This window comes from Microcaecilia unicolor, chromosome 7 (genome assembly GCF_901765095.1).
Source record: "Microcaecilia unicolor chromosome 7, aMicUni1.1, whole genome shotgun sequence".
Lineage (NCBI taxonomy): Eukaryota > Metazoa > Chordata > Amphibia > Gymnophiona > Siphonopidae > Microcaecilia > Microcaecilia unicolor.
This window is the reverse complement of record NC_044037.1, coordinates 194,347,392-194,364,690: the sequence shown is the minus strand read 5'-3', so window position 1 is coordinate 194,364,690 and position 17,299 is coordinate 194,347,392. Positions and strand designations below refer to the sequence as shown.

General features: G+C 43.7%; 1 protein-coding gene across 1 annotated transcript in view; it reads left to right on the top strand.

Moving 5' to 3' along the window:
* HIBCH (3-hydroxyisobutyryl-CoA hydrolase) overlaps nucleotides 1–17,299 on the top strand; it is a 178,956-nt gene that overhangs the window by 76,427 nt on the left and 85,230 nt on the right. Inside the window, exons 7-8 of the mRNA XM_030209078.1 lie at nucleotides 504–582; nucleotides 6,179–6,324. Of these exons, the coding sequence (XP_030064938.1) occupies nucleotides 504–582; nucleotides 6,179–6,324 (225 nt within the window). The remainder of the gene's footprint in view (nucleotides 1–503; nucleotides 583–6,178; nucleotides 6,325–17,299) is intronic.

The following is a 17,299-nucleotide window of genomic DNA, read 5'->3' as shown; positions in this document are numbered from 1 at the left end:
GGCTCGCAGTATCGCTGCCGCCTTCAGTCAGTAAGGTAAGCACACTGCCTTCGGTGGCCTCGGGAGCTCTCCCTCTGTTGCAGCGTCCCACCTATGCGAGACAGGAAATTGCAGCAGAGCGAAAGCTTTCAGGCCACCGAAGGCAATGTGTTTACCTTACTGACGCTGCTGGCGGCCTGGTTTGAAGAAGGCAGCACTGCATGGAGCCAGAACTATGGGAGTGGGTAGGAGAGAGCTGAAGGTGGTTAGATTGAGACAGGAGAAGGCAATGACGGCTGAAGCAGGGAGTGGGAGGGAGATGCTAAGGCTGCTGCAGGGCCCCTGGGCGCATGAGGTCCTGTGCGACTGCCCCCTGTCGCCCCTGCCTAACACCGGGCCTGCTGATTACATAGGCAAAGAGTTCCAGTCCAAAAAAGACTGAATATCTTGCTTCTTCCTAAATTTTGTTAACAGAATAACTGAACAAACAAATATATTACCACTTCTGTGTGTATCTCTTCTAGGGTGTTGGTCTGTCGGTCCATGGGCATTTCCGAGTTGCGACAGAGAAGACACTGTTTGCAATGCCAGAGACAGCCATAGGTAAAAAAAAAAAAAATTCCTTTTTCACTTGTCAATGACTTGTTTTCTACAAGTAAGGCCAATTGCATATGATAATAATAAAACACGGAAAATGTGGTAGAAAATGAGATTGCCGAAAGACATGAAGCTGAAACTTGGGGTCGGGTGCTAGTAGGTGCATTGCATAAAACATTTAAAAGTGCAAGCAGAAGCAGGAATACTGCTTTTTTTTCCCCCCTGCTTCCAAGGGTCGTGACCTTCTTGTGCAAATAGAACACTGGGATACTTTCTGTAGTGCAAATGACCCATCTGTAAAAAGGTGTCACTTGCTATAACCATTGTGTAAAAAAATCAGTTTTAAGAACTCTGAATGGAACTTTGTAGTCTTCTCTGAAAAAATAATTTTGTCCTGGGCCCCTATCAGAATCTGAAGTTCAAGGCTGATAGGCCTTTTATGACTTTATTTGAGTAAAGTGGTGTGGTAGCCGTGTTAGTCCACTTTTAAAGGTAATAAATAGAAATAAATCAAAACAGGGAAAATAAATAAGATGATACCTTTTTTTATTGGACTAAATGCATCTTTTGATTAACTTTCGAAGGTAACCCTTCTTCATATCTGGGTGACGAGCCAATCTTTCACCTGCTTTCTGAAGTAGAGATTTGTTAAGCAAAGCCTTTCACAGAGTGCATTCTTGATGCAGTGCCCCATAGCTGGTTAAGTGCTATCATACTTAACCAGTTATGCTTTAGCTGGCTGTGCAAACCCAGAAACTTAAATGCCGAAGCCTGGACATTGCCCAGCATTGAATGTCCGAGCCAAACACTGAATGCCACTGGCTGAATATCGGGCCTTACATTCCTCGAGATCCACTTCAGCATCTCATGATCCAATAACATCCCAAATGATAAAAAGATTTTCCAATCTTTTTATACCATACCTACACCCTAGCACCTCCTTGAGCTCTACAGGTGGTCTGGTTCCTGGCCTTTGGAAGATTGCTTACATTAATCTACATTTGAAGAATCACAATGAGAGTAGATCTCATCCAACTATTGTCCTGTGTCAAACCTTCCTTTTGTAGTTAAGGTGGCTGAGCATTTAGAGGTAATTTCTCAAAAGGACGCTTAAATTAGGTGCCAGGACAGGACGTGCTAAGTGTGAATTCTATAAGTGAACTTTCCTTTATAAAATACTGCTGTAAGTGTGCGTTGGTGCACCTAACTTCATGTGTTCCCACTTAATTGTCTGCTCTAGGGAAGATGTAAACTGGAGCACCTAACTGATGCCAGGCGTGCAAATGCTACTATTCTGTAAAGTCCACATAGTAATCCAAGGCCCACCCCCTGACCTGCCTATGCCCCTCCCACTATCACTCTCACCTTGCCATTGTGCATGCCAGATTTAGCACACAGACTTTATAGAATGACTAAGGGCAAATGCCAGCTGGTGCTAATTAGTGACAATCGCAATAATTGGCAATTATTGCTTGTAAAAGCCAATGAAATAATTGATTTGTATGCATAAATGCCCTTATTTTGTAACATGTGCTTGCAAAGTTCCACACTAAGCTTTTCTTAGCTCACTGGGGAAACTCAAGTGTACATATTTCATGGAAAAGACAAATATTTTACATAGTCAAAACAGGATTCAGAAAGTAACACAGTATGGAAACAGCCCTTATTGTTTCATGAAATTGATTGATATGATCTAAACAAGACTCAGTGTTATTTATTTTATTGGATCTTTTTGCAGCCTTTGATCTTGTAGATCATACCCTACATATTAAATGATTGGAAAAATAGTAGAGCATCAGATTTGTATTTATTTATTATTACATTTGTACCCCGCGCTTTCCCACAGGTTGCAGGCTCAATGCGGCTTACATAGTAAATACAATTACAAAGTCATGAAAAGAATATTACTACTTGTAGTAAATGAGTAGTTGTAGGGTTTGATATAAATACCATCCTTCCTACTCCTTAGTCTTCCCTATCTCCTTTCTGTTTGTTATCCCATCTTAGGTTGCAAGTGGAGGAGTGGCCTAGTGGTTAGGGTGGTGGACTTTGGTCCTGAGGAACTGAGTTCGATTCCCTGCACAGGCAGCTCCTTGTGACTCTGGGCAAGTCACTTAACCCTCCATTGCCCGCCGCATTGAGCCTGCCATGAGTGGGAAAGCGCGGGGTACAAATGTAACAAAAAAAAAAAAAAAAGGTAGAGGGAAGTGGTATGGATATAGCCTGGAATGATTTCAGTCGTACCTATTGGAGAAATCTGACATTGTTAATTGGTAGGAGTTACTCTCAACATTGTTTTTTTCTTTGAACTGTGGAGTTCAACATCTTTATAGTACCACTGGCAGGTTTTAGCCAAACCTTAGAATTCCTTTCATTTATGCTGATGATGTACAGAAATTAACTAAGATGATCCCCTTAGTGCTTAAGGCATCTCACTAGTAAATCAAAAGCTTTGAAAAACTCAAAATAGGATACATTCTATTATTCTGTTCTCTATTAGGTTGTTTTTATTCCATCTTTAGCCATATTGGGCTAGATTCTATATATTGCACTTAAAAAAATTGGTGCCCAAAAAGAATGCCTAAGCGTATTGTATAAACTACACCTAAACTGAGGTACAGTTTATAGAATACTCCTAAATCTAGGCATAGTTAATAGAATACGCCCAGCGCCTGTTTTCTGTGACTATATTTAATTGCGGTCATTTACACTATTGAAAACCTGGTGTAAATGCCGATGCCGAAATTACACACAGAACGGGCATATTCTATAACACTGCACATAAATTCAAGGAATGCCCATGACCTGGCCATACCCCTTTTTCAGATCCGCATCTGAATTTACATGCATCATTCTATAGAATACACTTAGACAATTAGGCACGTAAATTCTAATTAATGCCAATTAGTGTCAGTAATTGCTTAAGTGCAATTATCAGTGCTGATTGGCTTGTTAAGTTAAATAAGTTGGGCACGCAGAGCCACTATATAGAATTCGGGATATAGTGCAAACTGGATTACAATGATGAGACTTGAAATTGAATTCAGAAAAAACAAACGCCTTTCTCTTCTAACAAAAAAAGGAAAATTTGGAATTCTGGTACTCTGGAATACCCGTTATGGGACTAATTATAAAATTGCTGTTGTGGGGTCTTTATGTCAGTGCTGAATTGAATTATCAGTTGCATCTCTTGGAGCTGTCAAACTGCTCTCTTCTCTTTTAAGAATGATCTTTGAGCAATTTTGATTAAAAAAAAAAATTAACATACTTTTCCTTATACTTTTACCCAGTTGCCTCAATTATTGCAGTGCCCTTTTCCAAGGCCTGAGAAAACTGACATAAAATGTCTCCAAATAATTCAGAATGCAGTTATCAAACTGCTTAAAGTGCTAAGAAGTTTGATCATGTCACAGCCCCCCTTTGGAAAGAACAACATTAGTTGCCAGTATCGAAATATTGATGTTGGTATATAAACCCCTTCATTCAATAACGGGGCACCCTCAAATTCATAGAATACTAGCACCTGCTTGAGAGAATGTACACTTATGCACTTAGGGATCCTTTTACTAAGCTGCGGTAAAAGGGGTACTGCGCTAGCAACAGTGTGAGTTTTTGACACGCCCTGAGGCCCCCTTTAACCACAGCGGTACCCCATATCATGCCCACCTTCAGCATGCATTGGAGGGGGGGCAGGGGAGAGAGGAGAATCGCTGGGTGGCTGGAGGGGGGCAGGGGAGAGAAGAGCATCGCTGGGTGGCTGGAGGGGGGGGGGCAAGGGAAAAAGGAGAATCGCTGGGTGGCTGGAGGGGGGGCAGGGGAAAGAAGAGACACACTCGCACCCAGCGGTCTCACTCTCTGTCACACACACACACTCGCACATTCACTCTCTCTCTCACACACAGTCACTCTCACACACACTCTCTCAAACATACACACTCCGAGAAAAACCTTGCTAGCGCCCGTTTCATTTGTGTCAGAAACGGGCCTGTTTTACTAGTATATATATAAAACTTTCTAATGCAGCCACTACTCCATAGTTGCTTCACACTGGTAATGTCCAGCTAAAACGTGCCATCTTTTAATTATAGTCCCCATATTCTGTTTTTAACTGCACTTTTCTTTCCAACATAATGGATGTGGGGGAAAAAATTATATATAAAGGGTTGAAAATGTCTTTGTGGGAGCAAAATACCAGTAACTGTATGAAAATTTAATGGAACAGGAACAAATTTTGCATTGGGGAAAACCCGTGAAAAGAAACTGCTACCTGTTCCCATTTAACTCTCCTCTTTCCTTCCTATCTCTCTCCTCTACCTGCCTTCCCTCAATCCTTCCTCTCCCCTTCCCCATATCTTTCCTTCCCTCTTCTCTTTCCTCCCCCTCTAACCTTTTCCTCCTGAGGCACAGATCATGAGAGCTCAGAGCATGTGCAGTGCTATTAAGTCATAGTCCCTCTCCTACCTCAGCTTTGAAACAGGAAGAAGGCAAGTAGAGGGAAGGGGGGCAGTGGGCACTGACTGTACTGTGCATGCTCTGAGTCTCCATAGCCCATGCTGCTGCTCCTGCCTGCTGGCTTTACATCCACTTCTGCAGCGCTCACTGTCATTGGCCCATTCTCACACACACAAACTCCTCCTATGCCTCATATGCAAGAGTCTTCAACCGAGCTTCCCAAACTGTGGGTTGGGACCCCGAATGGGAGTATGACTCAGGTGGGCTCTCCATAGGTGCATCATTATTGTGCACCTCTGGAGAGTTGCATAAGTTTGTTTGGCTGTGATCATAGGGTCATGGCCATAAAAATTGATAAGCACTGGTCTTTAGTCACCTGTGTGCCTGTATCTGGAAGGCAACAATGTAGTGGATCATTTCAGGATGCTTAGACAACACATGTTCAAGTGCTGGACATTGATTTTTGGTTTGGCCCCTAAGGAGCTTGCTGTGGCAGCATTTCAGAAGTTTTACTGGTGAGGTGATTCTTGCTTGCATTGGATAGCATTTATTTACCGAGTGGATTTTAATGATTGACACAGGCGTTTATGCCGAAACATGGACCATGCCAAGTCTTTCAATAAAGAATTGTTTTGCTGTCTGAACCTTGGAGGACCTTGGTGCTTGCGTCTTCCATTCTCCTTTTGCTGTATGCTTTGGAATCCCTTTCCTCTGCTGTTGCCATTGATTTTCTGAGCCATATCTCGTTTCTGCTGTATGCCTGGAATGAGAATGATTTAAAATTTAAGGATAGTGGACAGTTTTGAGAGACCCTACTGTCCCCATTGATGCTAGTATAAAATTTGTTTGCAGTCCTAAACATTTCTGCTTTGATAGCTTGCAACTCATGCTTGGAAAATTGCTCAAGTGGGGTTCACTAATAACTTTTTCCCATAAGCCTGGGGTGGGTTTTTTTGTTGTGGCCCCTTAAATAAAATGTGTTATTTCTCTTGTTCCCCCTAATAGTACTGTTATTTATTATTATTATTATTACTCTTTTTTTTCAGAAATGTTTTCTAGAAATCGCTCTTCATATGATTTCTAAACCACTGTGTTGATGTTCTTGGGTGTAAGCTGTTAAGCCTCATGTCTTCTTGCCTTTGCCCTGCAGGACTGTTTCCTGATGTGGGAGGAGGTCACTTTCTGCCTAGGCTCCCTGGAAAGCTTGGCTGTTACCTTGCATTGACAGGATTTCGTCTGAAAGGTCAAGATGTGCAGAGAGCAGGAGTTGCCACTCACTTTGTGGAGTCCGAAAAGGTACATATTTCAGCAGCTCAACTCCATGGTGCTCATTTTCAAAGCAAATGGATGTCTAAAAATTACTAGAAGAAATATCCATATCCATTTTGGAAAGTCAGAATTTGGACAGTTCACACTGCAGTTCATCCAAATAGCAAGGGGCGCTTGTTGTGGGCATAGTTTGGATGGAACTAGGGAGGGCCCAAAAGTAGGATGTCCAGCAGGGATTTTCGAATGGGAAGAAATGTCCGTGTCTAAAAAGGACATTTTTATTTAGATCTAAATCAGTCACATTCAAGTTACAAAAGTTGCTCTAATTAAGCAGCTGACCACTGGAGGGATTAAGGCATGACCCCTCATGAATCCCCCTGTGGTTGTTGTCTCCCTCCCTCTCCTCTGAAAATGAAACTGAAAAGGAAAACCAGGTTCTGTTATCTACAGACATTATAGCCATTCTGAACAAAGCAGCAAATACTACTATAGAAATGGTTTATAGTAGTAGTAGTCTACTACTATAAACCATTTCTATAGCGCTACCAGTTGTACACAGCGCTTCAAGGAGTAGCCTAGTGGTTAGTGCAGTGGACTGGGAACCAAGGGACCCAGGGGAGAGAATAACACGGGGACCCATAGTAACCTCAGGGACGGGGACAGATCCCACGGGCAGGGGATGAGGACAGAGCCCGTGAAGACGGGGACAAACTTTGTCCCCGTGTCACTTTCTACTTTGTAGCCTGTTAATGAACTGGGCTGTTATTTATGTTTGATGCAGATGACAATAATTTTATTTTTTTGAAAAACAAGCAAACATGCTGGCCACAGCTAGCAAAATTTGCATGGGGGGATCCTGTACATCCTGCTTCCAGCACATCTTCTAAGAAGACATTGTCTATTTGCCGGAGGGACTGTGGAAGACAGGAGAGCTAGACTGAATCCTGAAATTGTTGATGACTTCTTATTCATCCACAGATTAAAAAATTGTAACAGTGCCTCATAGGGTATATTTCTCTCCTCTAGGGCATACAGAACAGGTTGTATTTTGTACCCCTGGACAATTTAACAGGGTGAATTAGGATTCCTTGGAGTAGTAGAAGTCAGCAATTGTTAGGGTTGGAAGGGTGGAGGGAGGGTTATTATAGCTGCGAGTTGTTATTGTTGTTTTCTATTTGCAATTTATACACAATGGTTTCACAGCATATTTTATTTTTTATTTATTTTAGTTACATTTGTACCCCGTGCTTTCCCACTCATGGCAGGCTCAATGCGGCTTACATATACAGGTACTTATTTGTACCTGGGGCAATGGAGGGTTAAGTGACTTGCCCAGAGTCACAAGGAGCTGTGCCTGATGTGGGAATCGAACTCAGTTCCCCAGGACCAGAGTCCACCACCCTAACCACTAGGCCACTCCTCCACTTAATGAAAAGATTTAAATATAAAATCATAAGTGCAGATGAGAACAGAGCCCACAGGGATGGGGCTGGGACGGGGACAGAACCCATGGAGATGGTGCGTGTCGTTCTCTAGGCCAGGATCAAGTCCCACTTCAATTCCTATTTGTTTATAATTGAGCCTTCTAGAAATAGAAATATATGTACTGTACCTAAATATGTAAAACACCTGCAAGCCTGAAGGCTATTGAAGTAGTGTACATTCAGGTACAATAGGTGTTTTTCAGGTCCTGGAGGGATCCCTTTTACAAAAAAAAGTTATAGTGGGATTTAAAACTTTCTCTTCCTTTACAGTCCACTTCACTAACTGTGTGGCCATCTTTTTGAAAATGCCAGACACATGTGCATGTCCAATTTTTGAATGACAAAAAACCAGGGACATTTCACTGTGGAAAATAGATTTATTTATTTTGTTACATTTGTACCCTGCGTTTTTCCCACTCATGGCAGGCTCAATGCGGCTTACATGGTGCGATGGAGGGTTAAGTGACTTGCCCAGAGTCACAAGGAGCTGCCTGTGTCTGAAGTGGGAATCGAACTCAGTTCCTCAGTTCCCCAGGACCAAAGTCCACCACCCTAACCACTAGGCCACTCCACTCTCCTCCACTCCTCCATCCTTTTGGATGTTTTCAGCATAAAAACGTCCATCTCATAGCCATAATCAGACAAGAAATCTAGACGTTTTTCCTGTGTCATTATTTATTTAGGTTTTGCTCGCACCTTTTCAGTAGTAGCTCAAGGTGAGTTACATTCAGGTATACTGGGGTATTTCTCTGTCTTTGAGAGCTCACAATCTAATTTTGTACCTGGGGCAGTGGAGGGTTTAGTGACTTGCCCAAGGTCACAAGGAGCAGCCACTTCTGGATGTCAAGATGAGTGCTCTAACCATTCCTCCACTGTGAAATGGACCTTGTTTTGGACATTATGAGCAGGATGTTTTGTTTTTTTTTAAATGTCCCTCCATATCTTACAGACTCGTCTATAGTTTGCACCCCTAAAACTAGATGGCAGGTTGATCTGATTTTATTAAGAAAAACGACCGTAGCAGCAGAATAATACACGTTGTAAAGAACTCTCTATTTTGTCACTAGACTTTGTTGCATTTTTGGATCAGTGCAGGTGGGTACATTGAAGAAACAATGTGTACTTTACTGGATGTTGTGTTTGTTTTATTAAGTTTAAAAACATTTTTAATGCCATTTGGAGGGAGATTTTCAAAGCAGTCTTTCCAATAAAAAGTATTTTACCTGTTAATCTCATAAAATATAAAACACAAATAACGTTGCTATTACAACCCCTACTTGGGAGCAGGTGTAAATGCATTCACCTTAAGTACACATAGGTGTGTATTGTCTAACCTACTTATGTACTTCGTGACTCTGCCTGGCCTTTGCCAAATATGCCTATCTATTACCATTTGTTTTCAAGTACACGCCTAGTTGTCATAGCACTTACAGGTGTGGGTTAATTTTATAAAGAGGCCTTTTACACATGTATAAAGGCATGTTTAAGGTTTTTATAATCTGCTTAACTTTACACGATCAAGATGGTGTACAAATCGTAAAAAGGACATTTAAAAACGAGAAAATACAACCTGATAAGTTTTGTAGTATAGAAATACAAAGAACCATATCTAATCAATTAAGTACTCTGACATGAAAAAAGCTTTATAAAATTACCCTCCTTTTGTACAGGTGTCGTTTTAACTATTGATGTCTTAACTTTTCTGTTTGCAGTGCATTTAAAAAAAAACTTTAAATCAATTTCCTGCTTTGTATGCAAGCATTAGAATGCAACCAGATGCTTATCTCCGGGAAAACTAGATATCATTCCACTATAACGTGAGCTTTTTGGAATTAATATAATTGTATAGATCACTTGTTTTTGTTTAGCACCATCTTCTTTTGAAGGACGTGGGTCTGTTTCCAGTACTAATTTAATAATGCTTGAGGGGAGGTCACCAAACACTGCAAGCAATGCAACTCTTGTTCTGACCAGATAGATTGCTTCCAAGTATTTTTTTTTCTCACTGTTCTAATCGTACATAGGAGTTTCTGCTCCGATGATCAAATCCCCCGCGCTGTTCTGAACAGAGCTAGAAAATTAACGTCAGAACAGCTTGAGGGATTAAACCCCTCGTGATCAAAACTAATTGCATGCAAATTCATGTGCGCTGTTAGTTTTGATCATGGGGGTACTTCTGCAGGAGGATTATGCCGGGGCATGTGCCCAAGGCACAATCCTCCCACAGAAGTTGTTTGACAAAATAAAAAGCCCTGACCTATCAATTAGGAGGTCTCCCCCCACCTGCAGGCAAGGGGCTGGAGGTCCAGTGGACATCCAGCTCCCTAACCCCACCCCCCCCATGACAGGCCAGTGGCCTTCTCTGACCCCCTCCCCAAAACACGAGGGCACGGGGGGGGGGGGGGGGGGGCTGAGGTTCAGTGAATCTCTATCCTCGCTAACCCCCCGACACAAAATAATAACGCCCTGAAATAGAGGGTTAGAGTTGGGTAAGGAACAGACACGGGTAGGGGGGGATAGCCTGTGTTTAAGGGTTATAAGAGATGTGGGGAGGGGGGTTTGTCTAATGATATATATGATCAAAGCCTCTGGAAACGTACGTTACTTTTCCTACTATGGCTGATCTTCTGGACCAGGGATCGGCAAAGGGAGGGGGGGAGGAAAGGGGAGGGGTGAAGATGAGGGAAGGCGGGGGGAGGCGGGAGGGATCTGGGGAAACACTAACAGTAGGGTCCTGGAACGTGAATGGGCTTCACCATCAGGGGAAGTGGGGCCGAGTTTTTAAGGAATTGAATAGGTTAAAATGGGATGTGACGATTTTGCAAAAGACACATCTGAGACCGAGAGACGCGCCATTTATTGCGGCGCCGGCCCTTTAGAGAAGTATTGGTACATCAGGGACGGGAGGCCAGAAGGGTTGGGGCAGTAGCTATAATGGTGCGGCACACCTGTGGGCTAAGCATACAAGAAGAATTTCGGGACTCGAGTGGCCGATGTTTGGGGATTAGGGGATTTCTACAAGGTAAGGAGATCACATTTATTAATATTTATGCACCTAATGAAGGTCAGAAGCAATTTTTTGATTCGCTGAAGGAGGAAATCCAAGGTTTTATTAAAGGCCAAGTGAACATAGGGGGGGATTTCAATATTGCCCCAGATGCGGATTTGGATTATTCCATGGGAAGGAGGGGGGTTGTAAGCGCCGGTCGTAAGGCGTTGTTGAACTTTTTGAAGGAATGTGAGGTAGTGGATTGCTGGAGATTATTACATGGAACACAGAGAAATTACACCCATTATTCACATGCAGCACAGTCTTATGCGAGGTTAGACAGTTTGTGGGTACACCGCAACAGTTGGCATATGATAGAAGCAGCAGAAATAGAGACTTGTCAGGTCTCTGATCACGCTCCTATATAAATTAGGTTTAAGGGGCTGGGGGGTAGGCAGAGGGGGGGGGGGCCTATGGAGGCTCAATGAGACTCTATTGGGAGATGAAACAGTGAGGGAGGACATCAGGAGGGCGATACAGGAATTTTATCAACTTAATGATAATGGTGAGGTTAATGATGGATCCTTATGGGACGCTATGAAAGCAGTGGTTAGAGGAGTTTTTATTAAATGGGGTGCACGGAGAAAAAGAGAAAGAGGTCAGAAATCCTTGGAGTTACGAGCTCGCCTAGTGCAACTGGAAAAACAGCATAAGAGGCAACCCACAAAAAAGTTGGGGGAGGAGCTTACAGCAGGAAGGGGAGCATTGGCACAATTGCAAATGATAGAGATTGAATATATGCAAACCAAGCTGAAACAGTAGACCTTTGAGTTTGCTAATAAATCAAGTGCTTTTCTGGCACGTCGGTTGCGGGCGAGGCGAGTGAAGACACTTATTCAAAGGCTGAGAGATGGTAAGGGGGGTTGGCATTATGCAGATGTGGATATATCTAGAAGCTTTGGGACATACTACGAAGAATTGTATAAGAAGGGGGAGGATATGAGTAGGGGGGAAATAGGGCAATTTTTAGATCAGCTACAGCTCCCGTGTCTTAGTGAAGCGGAGCGAGTATGATTGGGAGAACCGATAAGATTGGGGGAAGTATATGGGGTAATTAAGAACCTCCCGAATGGGAAGGCCCCAGGATTGGATGGTTACACCGCTCGGTTTTTTTAAGTGTTATGCGGAGGAGTTGGGGCCCCAGTTTATCAGGTTAGGGAATGGAGTATTGGAGGGAAGGGGGATCTCGAATTCAATGATGGAAGCAGGGATCTCTTTGTTGCTTAAGCCAGGAAAGGATCCCACTGTATGTGGCTCCTATAGACCCATTTCACTTTTAAATGTTGACGTAAAGATACTGGCCAAGGTGTGGGCCAACAGGTTGGAACGGGTCCTACCAAAGTTGATAGGGGATGACCAGTCGGGGTTTATCCCGGGTCGACAGGTGGGTGACATTTGCCGTACCCTCCACTTGCAATGGGAAGCACAGAAGAGACTCCCAGGGGCAATACTGTTAACACTAGACGCCGAAAAAGTGTTTGACAGGGTTGACTGGGTGTTTCTGAAAGAGGTTATGCAGCGTATGGGTCTTGGGGATAATTTCTGCAGGTGGGAACGTGGAACCAGTCAGGGCTGCCCTCTGTCGTCCTTATTGTTTGCTATATATATAGAGCCCTTGGCAGAGAGGTTACGTAGCCATCCAGAGTTTCGGGGTTTCACAGTGGGGAAGAGGGAACATCGCATGGCACTGTATGCGGATGATCTGTTGCTTTATGTGACAGATCCAGGGAAAACGTTGGAGGTGGTGGTGGATGTCCTGGGGGAATTTGAACAGTATGCTGGGTTGCGGATTAATATGGAGAAATGCGAAATATTAGGCATTTCGGTCTCCCAGGAAGAAGAAAACTGTTTGAAGCAGAGGTTTGCTTTTAAGTGGGCCGGAAGTCATATTAGGTATCTGGGGGTTTATATTCCTAGAGATCTGAGTAGAGTCTATGGACTTAATTATGGCAAAATAGTGGAGTGCATTAGAATTGAATTATCACGGTGGAAAGGGTTGTGGCTGTCGTGGTGGGGGAGGATGGCGGTAATAAGGATGAACGTCTTGCCTAGGCTGTTGTTTCTGTTTCAGGGTTTGCCAGCCGGTGGCGGTCCCCAAGCGGGAGATGCAGCAATTACAACGCCAGATATTGCAATTTGTATGGGACGGCAAACATCCCCGGTTAGCGGGAAGGGTGATATGGGGAGAGATTGAAAGAGGGGGTAGAGCAGTGCCTCGACTTGAGTGGTATTATCAGGCTGCTCAGGTCAAGATGGTGCTGGAGTGGGAAGGGGGCAGGCTTAAGCCAACAGGTCAAGTGGAACAATCGTACTTCCCACATAGGGGTTTAAAATCGTTATTATGGACCACTGAGGGATTGGGGGGGGGTGTTGGCGGGCGTGGATAACCCATATCTTAGGCACATTTTGACTGTATGGGAGGAGTTTCGGAGGAAGTGGGGACAGGGAGAGGGGGTCTCCACTAGGGCGGGGATAAGATGGGAACCAAAGTTCGGGGCCGGGAAGGATAATCTGGTTTTTGTACGATGGGATCACTTGGGCTTTTCAAGTTTTCGAGATGTGCTCCAAGGGGCCCAGATTAAGAGCTTTGAGGAATTGAGGTTACAATATGGACTCCCCGAAGGAGATTGTTTTTCTTACTTACAGATTAAGTATTTTATGGGAGCAATGGGATGGAGGGGGGGCAGCCCTCAGGATAAGGAGAGCTTAGAGAATTTATGGGGTATATTACGGAGGGTGCCTAGGTCCATCTCGGTGCTATACAAATTTATGAGAGGCAGTGACCCTGCCCCCTTTCGCTTCAAGGGAGCATGGGAATTGCTGCTTCAATGATCAGGAATGGGAGACGATATGTGGGGAAGTTCAAAAGGCCTCCACGTGCGCTCTAGTGCAAGAGAATGCATACAAGGTGCTATCGAGGTGGTATTACACTCTTGAGAGAATTAGGGGTATGTACCCTAATGCTCCTGACCGGTGCTGGAGATGTGGTAAAGACAAGGGCTCATTTCTGCACATTTGGTGGTCCTGCCCCCGGTTGATACCATTTTGGGAGGCGGTGATGAAAGCATTGGTAAGAATGTTTGGAGATTCCATGGTGTGTAGTCCACGGGTGTGCTTGCTGGGGATGTATAATGACAGTGACTCATGGGAACGGAGCAAAACGTTACGTTGGGGTCTGGCGGCAGCAAAATGCCTGATAGCTCTGAAGTGGCGAGTTACTGGCCCTCCTTCCTTGGGGGATTGGAAAGCAAAATTAGAACAACTCATAGCTATGGAGCGCTTAACGGCATACCGTAGAGATGGGGAGCTACGGTGCAAGAGAGGATGGTCTCAACTGCAAGAATGGGTGAGGACAATCAAACTTTGATAGGAACGGGTGGTAGTTGGGGGGGAGGGAGGGGGGAAGGGAGGAACGGAAGAGGAGGGCTAGAGGGGAAGTGAGGCAATTATATGCTTGAACAAATTTAAGGGGGTAGGACAGAGCTGAGGGTGTAGACCCTTGTTTATAGTGATTGGGAGTTAATAGTTCAATTTTCACCATAAGGGTGACTGGGTTGTTGTTTTGTTCTTTTCTGTTATATTATATGGATGTCCAATATTTTAGGACAACTTGGCATTATCTGTACTGTCTTGAATGTTGTAAGTTGCTTCATTAATAAAAATATTTAAAGTGAAAAAAAAAAAAATAACGCCCTGGTGGTCTAGTGGACAACATACCCCCATTCACCCTGGTGGTCTAGTGGCCCCCTCACATCCCCCCCCCCCCCATACCTTGTAATGATGGAGGAAGGACTAGCGCTGCCTTCAAAATGGCGGCACCCTGCCCAGTGCATCCTGGTATGCGCTGGGTGGGGCTTCTCTACCATATAAGAGAAACTCATCATCAGGGCCTCTGTGCTTGAATCATTAAGTCCTCTCTCCTGAATTCACAGAGGCAGATTTTAGAAAGGACATATAAATCGGAATTGAGACATCCAGGTTGGGACGTCTCAAGTTACACTAGTACTTTAGAACAGGATCAGCCAACATAGATGTTTATGCACTGGTTACATGTGGTAGGAGCATCCACTTTAGTACATAAGTAATGCCACACTGGGAAAAGACCAAGGGTCCATCGAGCCCAGCATCCTATCCAGGCCAAGGGCACCTGGCAAGCTTCCCAAACGTACAAACATTCTATACATGTTATTCCTGGAATTGTGGATTTTTCCCAAGTCCATTTAGTAGTGGTTTATGGACTTGTCCTTTAGGAAACCGTCTAACCGCTTTTTAAACTCTGCCAAGCTAACCACCTTCACCACGTTCTCCGGCAACAAATTTCAGAGTTTAATTGCACGTTGAGTGAAGAAAACTTTTCTCCGATTTGTTTTAAATTTACTACACTGTAGTTTCATCGCATGCCCCCTAGTCCTAGTATTTTTGGAAAGCGTGAATGTCTACAATATCAACAGGATTGGCATGGCAGCATAAACCTTCATGTTCTGAAATGCTAACACACATGTTTATTTGGTGGAACATAAATGTTTTTGGCCAGTTTAGAAACAAACATTTATTTTTCCTAAGCTGTCACAGATATTTCTTGCCAGAGTTTCTTTTGGGAGGGGACATCAACCACTGAAGAATTAAGGGACAACCTCCCCTAATCCCTCCAGTGGAGTGCTGTTCACTAGAAACACTTTTTTTGAAATTAGACATCCCAGGTAGCTGGTGTAAATACAAACATTGACCTTTTTGGACATAGATGTGCATTCTCTTCTGAAATGGGGAATGCATATTTAGGAGACAGTTCTCCGTTTAGACACCCTGATCATGTTCAGTGACAGCTGGTTCTGTAATTGCAACTTGGATTCCTTTACGGAATACTATCATAACCCGGCATCAACTCACCTAACATTTACTCGCTTGTAGTTACACCTGTCATGTAAATGAGGTAGAGACTCACAAAACTTACATTATTCGGTATGTTAAGCAGATGTCCCACTTATGTGCAGATGTCCCACTCGTTCTCCACCTCTGTATATGCCTTCTTTGCGTTTATGTACTATGCCACTTACGCACGCCCTTGTACAATAGCATTTAGTTGCTATGCCGTCATTTTCATGGGTAAGTGTACACTTATATGTGTAAGTTACTTAGGGATCCTTTTACTAAGCCGCAGTAAAAAGCGGTCTTAGCACGCTCTTACGCAAGTCTTTCCCATTCGCTAGGGCTATTTTTACCACTGACCGCTTTTCCATTTTTTGGAATAATGGTCATGCACTAATGGTGAAATTAGTGTGTGGCCATTAACAAAAATGAGCATGTGAGTCCTTACCACCACCCATTTACCCATTTTGTAGATGGTAAGGGCTAAATCCCATTCTAGTCAGTTAGTGTGGCAGTGCAGTTGCACTGATTTACGGTGTCATGCCTACTCTCCATCCTCCCCCCCCCCCCCCCCCCCCCCGGATGCACCCTCTCCGAGAAAAATTCCCCCAAATTATTTAGCACGTAGTTTGCACACACACATTCGGACCTTACCGTGGGATGCCTCAGCGCGTCCTGTGTTAAGCCCTTTTGAGCAGCAGTAAGCATGTGCTAGTGTTTACCACAGTTTAGTAAAAGGAGCTTATAGTAAGTATCAGCATCTAGTTGACCCAGCAAGGTGGCCGGTGTTGAATCTGGCACTCTGCACAGGTTCTACTTCTTCATGATTAAACACTGGTATATTTTTGAAGCGCAGGCTGTAGAAATCTGCCTGGCACTGGTCCTACTTCCCATCTGCCTTGATCCTGATCCGTTTATCATTTATGGGTCCCAGACAGTAAAAGTCTGCCTCGCATTGGTCTTACTTCCCAACCTCTGAAGCTACTGTCAAAGCTCACTCCAGTTATGAGGTCATTTAAGTTTTGATTTAATAGGATTCTATCTGTTTTCAATATAGTAGTAGTTGCCAAACCTGGTCATGGAGGCACTGCAGCCAGTCAGGTTTTCAGGATATCCACAATGAATTTTCATGAGAGAGATTTACATGCAGTGGAAGCAGTGCATGCAGATCTCTCTCATGAATATTCATTGTGGATATCCTGAAAACCTGACTGGCTGGGGTGTCTCCAAGGCCAGATTTGAGAACCACTGCTATATAATGATCCTCTGTTTTTATCCCACGTATTTTTTAATTCTGTCACCGTTTTTGTCTTCACTGTCTCCCACAGGCATTCACCACCCTTTCTGTGGAAAATTATTTTCGACTTTTTCTCAGAAAAGACAGTGGATGCCTGGAACACCCTCCTGTGGGAAGTTGAATGATATTCTACAGTATTCTGTACATTTATGCATTCAACTGACAATTGAATGTGGGCATCCTATTATAAAATTGACCTTTGATTGCTTAAGCCTGCCCTAGTTCTGCCCAGAAACATGTCCAGGCCATGCCCCCTTGCCATATGCATGTTTTTAGTTTTAGATATGAATTTCTCAGCTATGTAAA